Source organism: Rhinopithecus bieti, unplaced genomic scaffold (genome assembly GCF_001698545.2).
Source record: "Rhinopithecus bieti isolate Rb0 unplaced genomic scaffold, ASM169854v2 scaffold_2888, whole genome shotgun sequence".
NCBI lineage: Eukaryota > Metazoa > Chordata > Mammalia > Primates > Cercopithecidae > Rhinopithecus > Rhinopithecus bieti.
The window spans coordinates 4624406-4640605 of record NW_016804209.1 but is presented as its reverse complement, the minus strand read 5'-3'; the positions used below and the strand labels follow the sequence as shown (position 1 = coordinate 4640605).

The 16200-nt window shown below is 40.6% G+C and overlaps 1 protein-coding gene across 1 annotated transcript in view; it reads right to left on the bottom strand.

The window, feature by feature from the left end:
- LPL (lipoprotein lipase) overlaps positions 1-16200 on the bottom strand; it is a 31386-nt gene that overhangs the window by 11102 nt on the left and 4084 nt on the right. Inside the window, exons 2-6 of the mRNA XM_017867292.1 lie at positions 9638-9798; positions 6112-6291; positions 4683-4794; positions 3782-4015; positions 1931-2173 (exon numbers count right to left, since the gene is read on the bottom strand). Of these exons, the coding sequence (XP_017722781.1) occupies positions 1931-2173; positions 3782-4015; positions 4683-4794; positions 6112-6291; positions 9638-9798 (930 nt within the window). The remainder of the gene's footprint in view (positions 1-1930; positions 2174-3781; positions 4016-4682; positions 4795-6111; positions 6292-9637; positions 9799-16200) is intronic.

Below are 16200 nucleotides of genomic sequence, written 5' to 3'. Positions count from 1 at the left end.
AAAAAAAAAAAAAAAAAAAAAAAAAGAGCTCTTGGAATGTTTTTTCTTCTATATCCCACTATCCTTGGTCAGATTTTTTCTCTTATTTGTGTTACTGTCTATTAAATGTACTTTCTCTTAAGCTGAGACACAGATCTCTTAAGACTGATGGTTTAGAATATAGGATACCATATTTTTATGCTGCTTTAGACTCTTGTCCAGGTGAAAAAATTTTCAATAAATTTTATTGTTGTGAACCTCTGATAACAATCTCTTTTTTGTTTAGATATATCTCTTTTATAATTAAAAAGTAGCCAGATACTAAGCAAAAACAGAAGAACAACAACAAAACCCCACAGCTACTAAAAGATGAAGAGACATTGAATTGAGAATTAAGCAAATCCCTTGCAGGCAGCAGGACAAGCCAGAACTGAAGAAGCTGGGAGTGGTGAGGTGCCCCCAGGAGACACTGACAGAGCCTTGAACCCACTGGTGCAGCCAGCAGGGATGAGTGAAGCCTGTCTGTGTCTTCAAGATTATGGTCCCATGGTCCCCTCTTTACCTCATACACATTGCCTGATTCTGAAGAGTTGAGGTTTCCTTGAAGCACAGGTGCCCCAAGCTGTATACCACAAAAGACACCTCTACAGATTCTAGAAGTCACCTTACACACGGATGCCATATGTTTTACCTGGGGCCACTGTTCTTTAATATCATCCCTTCCCTCAGGTTTCCACCTAAATTCCACAAAAGCCACCCTTCCTGAAGTTGTTCCTTCTCAACAGATTTATCCAATGACCTCCTCTCCCATTTTCCCACCATTCCTTTAGATCTGGCTCTAAACAAGAGGCCAAGCTTGAAATTCAGGTGTGAAACAAACTCCTGGCAAAATGGCAATATCTTAGAAGGTGTGAGATACTCTTGCCTTCCAGGAAGAGTTGCATTTAAAAGACAAAAATGAAGCTAAGGAGGGCAGATCACCCGAGGTCAGCAGTTTGAGACCAGCCTGGTCAACATGGTGAAATCCCCTCTCTACCAAAAAAAGAAAATTAGCTGGGCATGGTGGTGCATGCCTGTAACCCCAGCTACTTCAGAGGCTGAAGCAGGGGAATCCTTTGAACCCGGGAGGCAGAGGTTGTGGTGACCCAAGATCGTGCCCCTCTACTCCAGCCTAGGAGAATGCTCGACTTCATCTCAAATTAAATAAATAAATAAGACAGATGGTCCTTGCCTTTATGTAAGTCATGAACTTTCTGTAAAGGGCCAGGGAGTAAATATTTTAGGCTTTGCGGGCTATCAACTCTGTTATGGTGGCATGAAAGCAGCCTTTGCCAATATGGTAATGAATGTGTGTGGCCGTGTCCTAATAAAACTTTGCATGAGCACATAGAGGGGAACAACAGATACTGGGGCCTCTCAGAGGGTGGGAGAGGGAGAGCTTCAGGAAAAATAACTAATGAGTACTAGGATTAATACCTGGGTGATGGAATAATCTGGACAACAAACTCCCATGTCACAAGTTTACCTATTTAGCAAACCTGCATATGTACCCCTGAACTTAAAAGTTAAAAACTATTTACAAAAGCAGGAAGTAGGCTGGATTTGGCATAAGGGTTATAGTTTGTTGACCCCAGGTGGATGGTTCCAAATGAGCTCTGAGCTCTGTGCTGATAGCCTAGCCCATGCTAATGGCCACATTTACAGGGGAGGGCAGCGAGCAAGGCTGCAAATCCCAGGCTGGGCACTTGGGCCTTGCTGCCAATTGGAATTAGGAGCCTCAGGCAAATGGATCAGTGTAACTCCCTATTAACAGAAACACCAGTGAGGGCTCAGGGTTTAGTAATATCAGTCAGCATCTCTGTTCCAATGGATAGAATTAGTACATGCGACGCAGTGAGCATGATAAAATAGGACTCCTTGATTTCCTTATTTACAAAAGTCTCCAGCCTACCTTTGTAGGGCATCTGAGAACGAGTCTTCAGGTACATCTTGCTGCTTCTTTTGGCTCTGACTTTATTGATCTCATAGCCCAGATTGTTGCAGCGGTTCTTTCTACAACTCAAGCAGAGTCCTTTCTCAAAGGCTTCCTTGGAACTGCACCTGTAGGCCTTACTTGGATTTTCTTCATTCAACAAGGAGTCGATGAAGAGATGAATGGAGCGCTCGTGGGAGCACTTCACTAGCTGGTCCACATCTGGGTAAAAAAGACACAAAGATTGTATCTCAGCAGAAACCCACAATGTGTGTTTCATTTGGTGTGTCTAAAATAGGTTAGATGTGGCGTTAGAATAAAATGACCCAAGGATATAGTCCTGTGCATTTATGATCGTAGGCCCTATTTCAGGAAATATTCTTGGTAGTAGTGGCCCATGCACCTCCAAGACAGTGAAAGTTACAAGTTCACGGGGAATTTTCGACTTTCATACTTCTTATATTTATGTGTATGTTTATGAAGTTGTAATAAGCCTCCGAGGTGGAGGTTATTTCCTTGTTTATTACATCATTCTCTTATATTGAAAGTGTCTAACACGTCTAGGTGCTTCTAGAAACATATGCATGCCCCTTGCCTTACAATATATTTTTCCTAAGTCAAAAATACTGTAAGTGGAAATGTACTTAATTCCCCAAAACCCATCGTAATGTCAAAAGTTTTAAGTCAAACCATCATATATATATACACATGCTTCTCAACTTACAGTGGGGTTACGGCCCAATCGTAAATTTTTTTTTTGTATTTCTAGAAACCACATCTTAAGAGGGTAATTGTTAAATGAATTGTATTTTATCATTGATATTATGTATAATTGAGGATTCTGCCCCTACTAACACTCTTTTACATCAAATGAACCATAGAAATAATCAGCAATGCCATAAGAATGAGTTCCTTGTATGTTTTTAGGACAATTGAAAATAGTAACATTATGCTGTAAGTTCTATAACATGTGCACAAAAATAATGAGAATATCCTAGGTAGGTCCCAATGTCCATAAAGTATGCAAAGGGCCCTTAAAAATAAATCATAAGCTGGACATGGTGGCTCACAGCTGTAATCCCAGAACTTTGGGAGGCTGAGGCAGGAGGATCACTTGAGGCCAGGAGTTTGAGACCAGCCTGGGCAATATTGCAAGTCCCCTGTTTTTACAAAAAACAGAAACATTAGCCAGGTATGGGGGTGTGTGCCTGTAGTTCCAGATACTTGGGAGTCTATGGCAGGAGGATCGCTTGAACCTAGAAGTTCAAGGCCACACTGAACTCTGATTGTGTCACTGCACCCCAACTTGGGTAATAGAACAAGGCTCCGTCTCAAAAAAAAAAAAAAAAAGAAAATAAAAAAATCATAAATTTAACACAAGCTAACATTATTAAAGCAAAACATTAAGCCAACATTATGTTCTGAAAATTTTGGAAGATTTATACTAATTAACATCTCCTTCCATTCCAATAACATCTACAATCCTTCTATTGGCTTTGCAACTACATTCAAGGTATGACAACATGTGGCCAGATAGCATTTTATGATGCCATTATTGAGGTCAGTGGAGTTTTCCTGTTTAAATCTCACCTTTTTCTCTTGCTACTGTAAGTGTACTGCTCAATGTAGTCTACAATAGTAAATAAAAGATAAAATGTCTGTTTGCTGGCTGTAAGGTGGTCATGCTGAACATTGCAGAATTCTTCAGAAACATAATTTGGCCAAATATGTATATGAAAACTACATACTTTGGAGCGACTGGGTAGGACTTTGGGTCAGTAAGGGTTAAGGATAAGAGTCACATTTAATTCACTTCTAAATAATATTTACCTCCAAGGCCTCTCTCTGCAATCACGCGAATAGCTTCTCCAATGTTACATCCTGGCTGAAAAGTACCTCCATTCGGGTAAATGTCAACATGCCCAACTGGTTTCTGGATTCCAATGCTTCGGCCAGGGGACCCTCTGGTGAATGTGTGTAAGACGTCTACAAAATCCGCATCATCAGGAGAAAGGCGACTCGGAGCTTCTGCATACTCAAAGTTAGGTCCAGCTGGATCAAGGCCTTAAAAGGGAAAAAACAGGTCCACAAATTTGTAAATTTCCGTTCGTATGATATTCGTATGTTACTGCTCATCATTTGAATGCACTGGCAGCTGTTTAGATTCTTATCATCTCCTATTCTGTAGTCACTGGATCTTTACTTAGACATAAAAGGAGGCTTGGCTCCTTCTACAATGAATTTGAGTCTCAGCCTTATACAGCAATTTTCACTCAGGATGGCTGGATTTCCTTCTGTAGATCATTTTGAATACGTTGAGAAGATGTATAAACAGCGGTGGGTTCTTTCTCTCTGTGTGTAAGCCACACCTTTGCCTAGATGCCTGTCTTCTTTCTAAGTGGTCTCTGGAATTGGTCCTCGTACTGATATGCATTACACTACGAAAACACAGAGCTGAGAGTGGAGGGAAACAGGCTTCCCAGAGAAATCTGCAGGCATTGTGGGTAATTCTGCTTTATTTCTGTGCTGTTGCCAGTGGATAGTAAGCCCATCAGAGCATCTGTGTTTTTTCTTATCCCTAATAAAGAGCCCTACAATGAGGCAATCAAGTGCTGGGCATATCTCCTGGAAGAACACCACACACGTGGGTATTTAACAAAATTTGTTCTGATTCTCTCTCAGAATGACAGTCTTCTCAACTCTTATAAGACCAATGAAATTTCTTTCTTACCAGTAATTCTGTTGACTTTCTTATTGGTCAGACTTCCTGCAATGCCAGCAGCATGGGCTCCGAGGCTGTATCCCAAGAGATGGACATTGTCCAGAGGGTAGTTAAACTCCTCCTTTGGAAGAGAAAAAGAAAACAAAGGTTCTTATAATTCTGCCAAAAACCAAAACTAAAAGAAACAAAATGAACATACATATTGTTTTCAAAATATAGGAAATACTGAAACCTAATTCTACTTATTTTAATTTTGTGTTACGGGTAAGAGAGAAAATATTCTCTATTGTTAAAATTTTCTCTTTTCCTTTTGTTTCACTGTTCCATAAACAAATCCAGTATAGATTTTCTCTTCCTTTAATAACAGATTGAAATTACAATGTTTTTCTATGCATCTGAAATAGTATTATTATGTATATAATATATGCATATGTTTGTGTATGTCTTTGCATATATACCCATATACTACATGTACAAACATATACACATATACATATATATATGCATGCATATATATATGTATATATGTTTGTACATGTAGTATATGGGTATATATTTTCCCATTATTCCTTACTCTGAATACCTGAATCACTTTATCATTGAAGGTTAGCCAAGCAATGACAGACTCAGGAAACATTACAGTGGAAGGGATCAGAGACACATGGTCCAACCCCTCATTTAACAGGTGAGAAGCCTGAGCCCGAGGGAGGTGATCCCATTTGCCTGTGTTCATTTGCCTGGTCAGCAAAAAAGATAAGAACTTTTATCGTTTATGGTCAGTCTAATAAATACAGCTTATTTTTTACTTCCAATTACCTGGTTGTAATAATTTGCCTCAGTCAGAGTATTAGCTTCTTCCCAACCCCAAGATACTTTTCAGAGGTACTTTTCAGGGGATCGTCTGAAAAAGTGGGTCTCTTGCAGCTAAGTCAGAACTCCAGACCTCAGTTCCCTTCTATGCTATGCACCTTCCCTTCCAACGTCTTCCTAGCTCAATTCCATCACTCTCCCAATGCTCAACAAAAAGATTCATCCTATTTCACACTAAAGAATAAGTACTATTAATATTTTTCATGAAAGAGATTGGTATGTCAAGGCGAGGATAAGATGTCCATGGGCCAGCCAACTGGTGGGGAAGGATTTGGCTGAACACGCCATCTTTCCTCTGTCCGAAAATCACAAGATTTTGTCTGTTGGATCTATTCACTATGAAAATACCAAACTATAGAGCAGGGCAGGACTATTTATTGAACTTATAGTCTATTCTTATCAAAATGTTGCTTTTGGATATAAAATAATGCCCACGCTCATTCTGAAGATTTGAAATGCCCCCAGAAAATCTTTACATTTAAGAGAAAAGGAAAAGAGAACAGCCATTTGTCTGGCTCCAGTCAAAGACACTGTTTTGGACACTTAAGTCTACTTCTCCCAGTCTTACCTCCATCCAGTTGATAAACCGGGCCACGTCCTGTCCCACCAGTTTGGTGTAGCCCGCGGACACTGGGTAATGCTGCTGAGCCCGTGACAGCCAGTCCACCACAATGACGTTGGAGTCTGGTTCTCTCTTGTACAGGGCGGCCACAAGTTTTGGCACCCAACTCTCATACATTCCTGTTACCTGAAGATGATGACACAAGCTTTCTTAAAATACCCACCTACCACTTGTCTTGGATACATCAGCCCAATAAACCTGCATGAAATGGAAAAAACAAACTTGGAAGGAAGCCCGTTGGCACAGATAGAAAAAATCAAATAACAGAAGAGTGTTCAGAGACAGGTCTGTCCCTTCCAAGGCAGATCTAAGTATGCCAGGAAGGCGTTGAGTTGAGGAACAGCAGATTGGAGTTCACCATGCTTTCCATTTGAAAAGTATATTTTAGACATTGAGTAAAATTTTGATCATTTATACTATTAAGAGGAAAGATTGGTCTGAATGCAAAGTAGGTCTTTGAGGAAACTAGCAGGAGCACCTGACTAGGAGCAGAACCCTGAGGAATCAGTCCAGTCCCACACGCCTTCGCCTCCCTTCAAGGTTGGGGCGTTGGGCACCCTTTGTAGTTGGCTTTCAAGATCAAGAGAGGATGATGTCATTTCTTCGTAATGTTAATGGCTCCCTGTTTCAGCCAGGATCCCCTACTTCACAATGGGAACCCTGTACTTAAAGCCAATGACATCCAAGCAAGTGGCAAAGCTCCAAGATAGCTGTGTCTAAGCAACATGCTGGGATGCATCACATGCATGCTACATGCTAAGCATTCTTTTGGGAATCTCGTGACACAGCTAGAGAGCCTCCTCAGTTCCCTTCATCTGTGCCCGTGAGTCCCCAGGCAGCTTATTTCAGATAAAGCAAGAAAACTGGGTTTACTCTAGGCCCCTGTTAGAAGTTTTTCTGTACTACCAGTGTTTCTCTTTTCTTTGTCCTCCCTCCCTTCCTCCTTACCTCCCTCCCTTCCTTCTTTCCCTCCTTCCTTCCTTTTTTCCCCTCCTTTCTTTCCCTCCTTTCTTTCCTTTCTTTTGGCAGAGTCTCACTGTCTCACCCAGGCTGGAGTGCAGTGGCATGATCTCAGCTCACTGCAACCTCCGCCTCCTTGGTTCAAGCAATTCTCCTGCCTCAGCCTCTTGAGTAGCTGGGACTACAAGCACGTACCACCACCCCTGGCTATTTTTTTTAGTAGAGATGGGGTTTCCCCATGTTGGCCAGGCTGGTCTCAAACTCCTGACCTCCAGTGATCTGCCTGCCTTGGCCTCCCAAAGTGCTGGGATCACAGGCATGAGCCACTGCTCCTGGCCCAGTGTTTCTAAGGTAAGCAATCTAAAAGGGCTGGTCATCCAACTTACTCCTACTGTGACTGACACTTTTATTAACTGCACAATAGCTAATTGGATCCTTTCTTTCTGATCAACATAAAATAGTGATGTAAGTAACCACAAACAAAGTGAGTGAAAAATTCAAGTACTCACCTTCCTCAACTCAAAAAGGGTCTTATTTTCTAAGTTCTTTCAATCTGAGTATTTCTTCTGAGGTTCAATAATTACTGTGTTTTAAATCTTTGGTTTTTAGACATGCAGCTGAAGTGAAGCCCTCCCTGCTGCCTGTACCAGGTGGGCCACCTGACCTTGCCAGTGAGTTCACTGAGATAATCAAGATCAGTGTGGCTGGCTTAATTCTTGCACAGACCCAACTCAGTCCCACAGCCAGATAACAGTCTCTGGGCTCAAGCACTCAAAATGTCAGGACACATGGTATGAAAGATACAGGTGGGCTTAGTGGGGCGGTAGGACCAATGGTAGGAAGTGGCACCATCTGTTGATACTGGGTTGGTCATGTCATCTTGGTATGAAAAAGACACGTTTTTTTCCATAACTTCCCAAAGTGTAAAATTCTCTCAGGGATAAGATTGAGATTCCTGAGATCCTCAATTTATTTCTGTTGTATAAGTGTACTTATTAAGCTCAGATTTTTTGAAAAGTATTAAAAGTCAATTTCTGCATATAACCAAAGGGCCTCTAAAGATTCCTTTTTTCTGGGCCAGACGCAATGGCTCACACCCGTAATCCCAACACTTTTGGGAGGCCAAGGTGGGTGGATCACTTGAGGTCAGGAGTTTGAGACTAGCCTGGTCAGCAGGGTGAAACCCCGCTTGTGCTAAAAATACCAAAATTAGCCGGGTGTGGTGGTGGGTGCCTGTAGTCCCAGCCAGTTGGGAGGGTGAGGCAGGAGAATCTCTTGAGGCCAGGTGGCAGAGGTTGCAGTGAGCTGAGATCGTGCCACTGCACTCCAGCCTGGGCAATAGAGTGAGACTCCATCTCAAAAAAGAAGAAGATTCCTTTTTCCTACTTATACCTATTAAAATATAAAAGGATTTATGTTTAGGAATTTGAACTTTTATCACAAAATATTGAATTTACTATGTTAACATAGTAAATGGCTATATTTTAGTAAACATCTGTGTGAATTCTGTTGGTAGTAGTCTTCATCTCTATTAAAATTGTAGCAATTGTCCTCTTCAGTCAATAACAAAGTCACTTAAATTATATAGGAAAGGAAATGTGGACTAGATGAATGTTATTTTTAGCTAGTTCTCACTAGAAATTAGTATTATAATATTCACAAGCTCTGACATAATGGATAGATAATATATCTTTTACAATCCATTTTACATAAATCCTTTTAAATAAATTACACAGTCTACCCACTTGGGATTGAAACATTTTAAAACAAACTAAGCAAGGACTACATAATGTAAAGTGACCATATGACATATTAGAGAGAGGACTTTTATCAATATTTTTTAAAAGTAAATTTAATCACAGTTTCACTTTTTCTAATCATCTGGCATGTCAGTTCCCGGCCCAACCCTTTTTTTAAAATTTCCAGAAAAGTTCCCTAAAGTTTACAACTGAAAATTTTGGAAGTAGAGTGTTCTTAGGAATAGGTAGTGCAACCTCTGCTTTACAGATCAGTAAATGGAGGCTCAGAGATGACAAGTGACTTGATCCATAGCACAGAGCTGGAGAATGGCAAAGCCAACATGCACCCCACACTTCCTCACTCCGCTCCAGCCCTCTCCTCACTCTTCCATGCTGCCTTCTTTAGAAAGGTTCTCCTGGCAATGTGCTGGATGATGCAGGATCATGCCAGGGTTCCACTGGTTCTCCACAGCAATCACCTATCTTCTGCTCTGTAGCTGGGCAGAGCGGCCTTTACCCACCTCACAGGAAGCTCTGACTCCAGAGCACCAATCAGGTACGGTGTTAAAATGAAGGCTGGCACTGCCTAGGGGGAGTTCTCATGAACCTGTGGCTTCAGATCCACCTGAGCCAGAACTGTGTTTATTTAAGTGTAAAGGAGAGCCACGCGAGATATGGGGTGTGGACCCGTCACTGGCTCCCCAACAACTAGGGCAGGCCCATCAGGATACCTCACCACCCTAATCCCCTCTTCCCCAAAGAGTCTCCCTTACCGTCCAGCCGTGGATCACCATGAAGGTTTTGCTGCTGTGATTGAAGTGACAGGTCGCCACAGACTCTGCTGCTCCAGGAATGAGGTGGCAAGTGTCCTCAGCTGTGTCTTCAGGGGTCCTTAGGGCAAATTTACTTTCGATGTCAATAAAATCTCTTCTTTCTGAAAAAGAAAAATTGGATATGAGGTTAACTGGAGGGTTGCTTGGTTTTATTCATTGAGATGGTATGTTTTAGGTTCACAGGTAACCACCGCTGATGCTATTTTTGTTTCTGAAGTGTTTTCAAAAACAAATGTGGATTGCAAGAGAACAACAGATCCTCCAACATTGAGCAAAGTTGATAGACAACCTTAACTCTGAATTAAGATTGTCACCATTGACCTCTCCTAAGTCTTCCAGCCATTCCTGAAGCTCTCCTTAGTCGGGGTGCGTGTGTGTATGTTCATGATTTCAAGTAAGTGAACTGCTATTTGGGGATTCCTCAGTTAATTCTATCTTCTCTCAAGACATGAATTTAAGTGACTTGGCCAAGGTTACCCAGGTATTAGTGGGAGGGTGAGGATCAGAACCAGGTCTCTCAATTCTACTTCGAAGCTCCCTTTCCTGGAGAACATTGACTCATGCATGACTCTTGTGTGCTATAGTTCCACTATTTGTGGGGGGTGTTTTGTTTTGTTTTATTTTTTGAGACAGGGTCTCTTTCTGTGTCCCAGGTCAAAGGAGTGCAGTGGTGCAATCTTGGCTCACTGCACCGTAAACCTCAAGTGATCCTCCCACCTCAGCTTCCTGAGTAGCTGGGACCACAGGCATGTGTCACCACACCAGGCTAATTTGCATTTATTGTAGAGATGAAGTTTTGCCATGTTGCCCAGGGTGGTCTCTATTTCCTGAGCTCAAGTGATCCACCTTGAGCCTCAGCCTCCTAAACTGCTGGGATTACAGGCATGAGCCACCAGATCTGGTTAATTTTTGTATTTTTAGTAGAGACGAGGTTTCACCGTGTTGGCCAGGCTGGTCTCAAACTCCTGGCCTCAAGTGATTTACCTGCCTCAGCCTCCTAAAGTGATGGGATTACTAGTGTGAGCCATCAGGCCGGGCCTCTAGTTTTAATAAAATAATTTAAAAAAAAATTTTTAAGGAAAAGTTGGAAGCATGAGGAAGCTTTTGTATGAAACTGTTCCCACTCCTATGGCAAGATATACTTCAAAATGTTCTAAGAAATCATTTAGTAGGTTGTCTAGAAATACCCGTGCTGTGTATGAGCCATGGTTAATTCTCTCCCCAAGTATTTATTTTCCCACTATGTCATTACAATCTTCCACACAAAGGTAAAACTTGAAAACCACAGCAAAGGTTGTTGTAGAAAGGGTTCAGTTTGGTTCTTCATAGTTAATCCCAAACTTGGTGAGAAGAGAACTTTGAAACTATGGACAATAATATAAATGCTGCTAAATCTTCATGGGGTACAGTGAATAGTTGAAGTAAATTATATTGCAAATAAAATCAGACTTCACAAAGCAGAGCACAATCAAAGGGAAGTTATGTTAAAGGAAATCATTTAATTTTCAAGTAAAAAAGTAAAAAAAGAAAACAACCCATAAATCCTACCTGTTTACCATAAGAAGGTAATAATTTGTAGATTTTAGATTTTGCCATTCAAACTTTCAGGAGATTCGTGAGGCTGCTAGGACTACTTCTCTTTTCTTAATCTAAATTTGCTCTTTTTTTTTTCAACTCAAAATTTAAAAATCTGTAATATCAAAATAACTGCAGAAGTCAGGCCAATAATAAAAATAAGAGTGGCATAGTAACAACAGTGAAAATACAGGCATTTGAGCAAATCAAAACCACAATGAGATACCATTTCACATCAGTTAGAATGGCGATCATTAAAAAGTCAGGAAACAACAGGTGCTGGAGAGGATGTGGAGAAATAGGAATGCTTTTAGACTGTTGGTGGGACTGTAAACTAGTCAACCATTGTGGAAGACAGTGTGGCGATTCCTCAAGGATCTAGAACTAGAAATACCATTTGACCCAGCCATCCCATTACTGGGTATATACCCAAAGGATTATAAATCATGCTGCTATAAAGACACATGCACACGTATGTTCTTGCAGCACTATTCACAATAGCAAAGACTTGGAACCAACCCAAATGCCCATCAATGATAAGCTGGATTAAGAAAATGTGGCACATATACACCATGGAATACTATGCAGCCATAAGGAAGGATGAGTTCCTGACCTTTGTAGGGACATGAATGAAGCTGGAAACTACCATTCTGAGCAAACTGTCACAAGGACAGAAAACCAAACACCGCATGTTCTCACTCATAGGTGGGAATTGAACATTGAGAACACTTGGACACAGGGCAGGGAACATCACACACCGGGGCCTGTCATGGGGTCGGGGGAAGGGGGAGGGATAGCGTTAGGAGATATTAGGGATAGCATTAGGAGATATAATGTAAATGACGATTTAATGGGTGCAGCACACCAATATGGCACATGTATACATATGTAACAAACCTGCACGTTGTGCACATGTACTCTATAACTTAAAGTATAATAATAATGATAATAAAAAGAAAGTACAGGCATTTGAGTCAGCCTTATCTAATTATCTAGGATTGGCCAACATTTTCCTATTGAGTATTTATTTTCTAAAATTCCTTAAACAATATTGTGGTTTAAGAAATATGCAATGAGTTGATCACACACGTACACATACATGTGCACATACACCTCCATCATCTAAAATGTAGGAGAAATTTCTTAATGATTCTAATTATGAAAAAAGGAGTTTGTCACAATGAGTAAACACTCCAAGATCATTTATTCAAATAAGAATCTATGCTAAACTATTGATCTTTAAAGCTCTTTTCATTTGCATATAGTAAAACTGCACAGCATCCACCCAACAAGAATATGCTCTCCCTCTCATCTTTATTTGAAGATGTTGGTCGTCTTCTTCCTTCCCAACCAGAGAGCATTCTGTTAGCTTTACTATTTATCTGATAATGGAAAAGAGTATTGAATACTTTTGATCTAATTCTGCTTTGAGTGCCTAAGAACTTCTTTTCCTGTTAAAAAGTGCTTTAGAAAATTTAAAACTAAGTTAATTTCACCCTCTCCCACATCTTTCCACCTTAAATAGCTCATACCTCTCCACCAGTCTTATTTTAACGTATTCTATTATCAATCTTTTTAAAGCAGAGATGATCTGAACAACCTGGCAGACAGATCTAGCTTACCACCTATTTGCCAAATTGATATTTTAAGAATATTGCTCAGTACAACTCCAGAGGCTGCCATTCACTTTTAGTCCACTTTCCCCTCGAATTATGCAATTTGGTGTCCCTGGAATTGCTGATGGTTTTGAAATGACCACAAATTTTCTTTGAAATGACCAAGACTGGCTTTGTGTAGTTCCGTGAAAAAAAAAAAAAGTCTGTTCAATCCATAGATCCTGTACCAGATTGCATGCATGGCTCACTGACAGCTCCAGTTTCCCTCTGTTGGGTCCAGAGCATGTAATGAAAAGTAGGAAATTTACACATCCTCTAGTAAATTTGTATTTAGAGACTTTCATTTCACTTTTAAAGCAAATGATTTTCATTTGACAGGAAAATAGTGCCACTCTATGTGCTATGTGATGGTTTCAATTCTATGTCAGATATGAAATAGTAAATCTTACTGGCACTTAGTCAGACTTTCCTTTTCTTGGATGGTCTGATAATTTTCACACTATCTGTGTTTGCATCCCCCCGAGGATGTCTCAGTGTCCTAAAGATGAATGTGCTTCCCAAACTTCAATCAGCTCTCTAGTAACTGACTTAGACCATGTAGCGATGGGTAGGACGATGGACCCTGGCTGTGGAGCAGTCAGTATATTTAGTTGTTCCAGTGTATCCTGTGATTGCTACTGGGCAGCAGGTGGACTGATTTGATGGAGCTGTTAATAAAGAAACTATTCGTTTCCATACATGGAAATAATATAAGTGACTGCACTCATCCAACTAGACTGTCTTTTACCATGTCCCTTAGAAATTAAGGCCACCTTAGAATTGAGAAAGAAGAGGAGTACAGGAGGAAGGGAAGGGAAGAGAACAGAAGGGAAGGGAAGCAGGGAGGGAGGGAGGGANACATGTGTGTGTCTGACAACCAGCCTCACAATGTGAAAACAGGACATCTGACTAAACCCTGAGCGGCTCATTTCAACAATGCTCAGGAGACTTCCTGTCCACTTTGAGATGTCCTGAGACTCCTAGTCTCCAAGGAGAAACATAGTCAACTAAGTTCTAGACCAAGTCTTTAATTATGGAGTTAAAATATAGCACAATGGAGTTTAAATATGGAGGCCTGTCTTAAGTATTTTTATAATTTCTTCATTAATAATGTCATTCTTGCCATTTGGGAGTATGGGGTTGTTTCTTTGCTGTACCCTCTTGGTGAGAGAGGGGCTGGGGATGTGGGCAAGGGTGGGAGGGAGGGAAAGAGGAATGAAGGAAGGAAGGAAGGAAGGAAGGAAGGAAGGAAGGAAGGAAGGAAGGAAAGGCAGGCCTCCAACCTGAATTTAACTTAGCATCTCTGTACCACCTGCCAATCAGGCCTCATCAGAAATGTCTGTATTAAGCACTTAGGGGAGAGTTTTGGGCAACACGCAAGTTATAAATTATGCCTTTCCTGACTATGGAATCTTTATTCCTAAATTCCTAAATAAGTAGCTACAAATCTGAGTGTGTAAACAAAGACAAAGAATTTATTCTAACATAGATAATAACTCACAGAGACAAAGTTAGGCTGAGAAGTTAAAGCACATAGACAAATGTATAGGGGGAAGAGTGGGAATTCTTGTTGCTAGAAAGAGGGAAGCATTGAGCATCCCAGGAAAGCAACAGATGATGCTTTAAAGGCAGATCAAAGTCATCACATGAGTGACATGAACATTTATGCAATGACATGAGGTACAAGAACTCAATGAGAATGCAATTCTCTTTGGAATTTCTATTCTCCCTTTATCTCCCCACCCCTTTCTCTCTTTCTCCTCTTTTCTCTCATTCCTACAGGACTTCCTCAGTAATTCCTTTGCTCTCTGAGACTGATAGTCATAGTTATCGACTCAGGCAGTGTTTGTTGAAGAACAAACTGAATTACTGATGTGGTCGATTTGGTGAAGAAAAACATCAATATCATGATCAGACTGAATTGATTGGTCTGTTCAGATATTCCAATGTAAACAATGCTCTTATCTAACAAGCAGCTTTACTTTATTTTATTTTATTACTATTTTTTGAGACGGAGTCTTGCTCTGTCGCCCAGGCTGGAGTGCAGTGGCGTGACCTTGGCTCACTGCAAACTTTGCCTCCTGGATTCAAACCATTCTCTGCCTCAGCCTCCCAAGTAGCTGGGATTAAAGGCACCTGACACCACATCTGGCTATTTTTTGTATTTTTAGTAGAGATGGGGTTTCACCATTCTGTCCACGCTGGTCTTGAACTCCTGACCTCATGATCCACCCGCCTCGGCCTCCCAAAGTGCTGTGATTACAGGTGTGAGCCACTGTGCCAGCCTACTTTTATTTTATAAAATTGTTTTATTAATGGAATAGTAAAAATAAATCCTGTATGTATCACGTGAATTTTACCCTGAATTTTCTCCAGTATTAGGGGTAACCTTCCATACTACTGAAAAGAGGGGTTAAAAAATAGGTTCAGAGATGTGTGTTAAAATTTCCCCACTGAATTAGACCATCAAGTGTGAATAAGCCTTCATTATTTAAAGGGATCTTGTGGACTGGTTAATGAAATAATTTGGTTGAGTGTCATCACATAGGCATATTTAAGTCAAGATTTTTTTTAAGTGAAATACAAAATGTTTACATGGTTAATCTGAGACTACTTCTTGTTGCTGAGGATGGCAAATGGAAACATCTAGTTGTCTTAAACTAACACAATGAAAGTTCATGATTACTTTGCCAACAATTGTTTTATTGGGAGGAAGGCTGTGTAAACATAGGGATGCTATTCTTTTTAGTTAAAATGTAAGTGCTAACTTCTATACTATTCTTCACCATAATTAATTCTGCAGCCAATTTTTTTTTCAAAGGTACATTATTGATGTCATGATAGCTGTACCTTGAATGAAGGGCTGTTGAGGCTCTCTAAATGCAAATCTATTTACCTACATTCACCATGATCCCTCCAAAAGCATCTGACTTTTCATGCTACTTAAAAGCTTCTCTAAACTTTGTACTACACTCAAATTAATCCAAGCCAGAATGGTATTACCCCTACCTGACTGCATAGAAAGAGACTTCAACATGTATGAAAACACAGATGAGCACACACACCAAAGTGGGTTGAGTGCTGTGAGCAAGGTGGCTGGATTAGACAAAGTGTGGCCACCCCAATTGGGTCATCTTTGTTCTATTCTACTGTCAAATAATAGCGGGAGACATTTTCTTTCATTCAATCAAACAGTCAAAATCACCAAACTACTTAGATAGCATCTGATCATTCTGAGAGCACAGACTAGGAAGAGCAAAAGGAATGAACTGG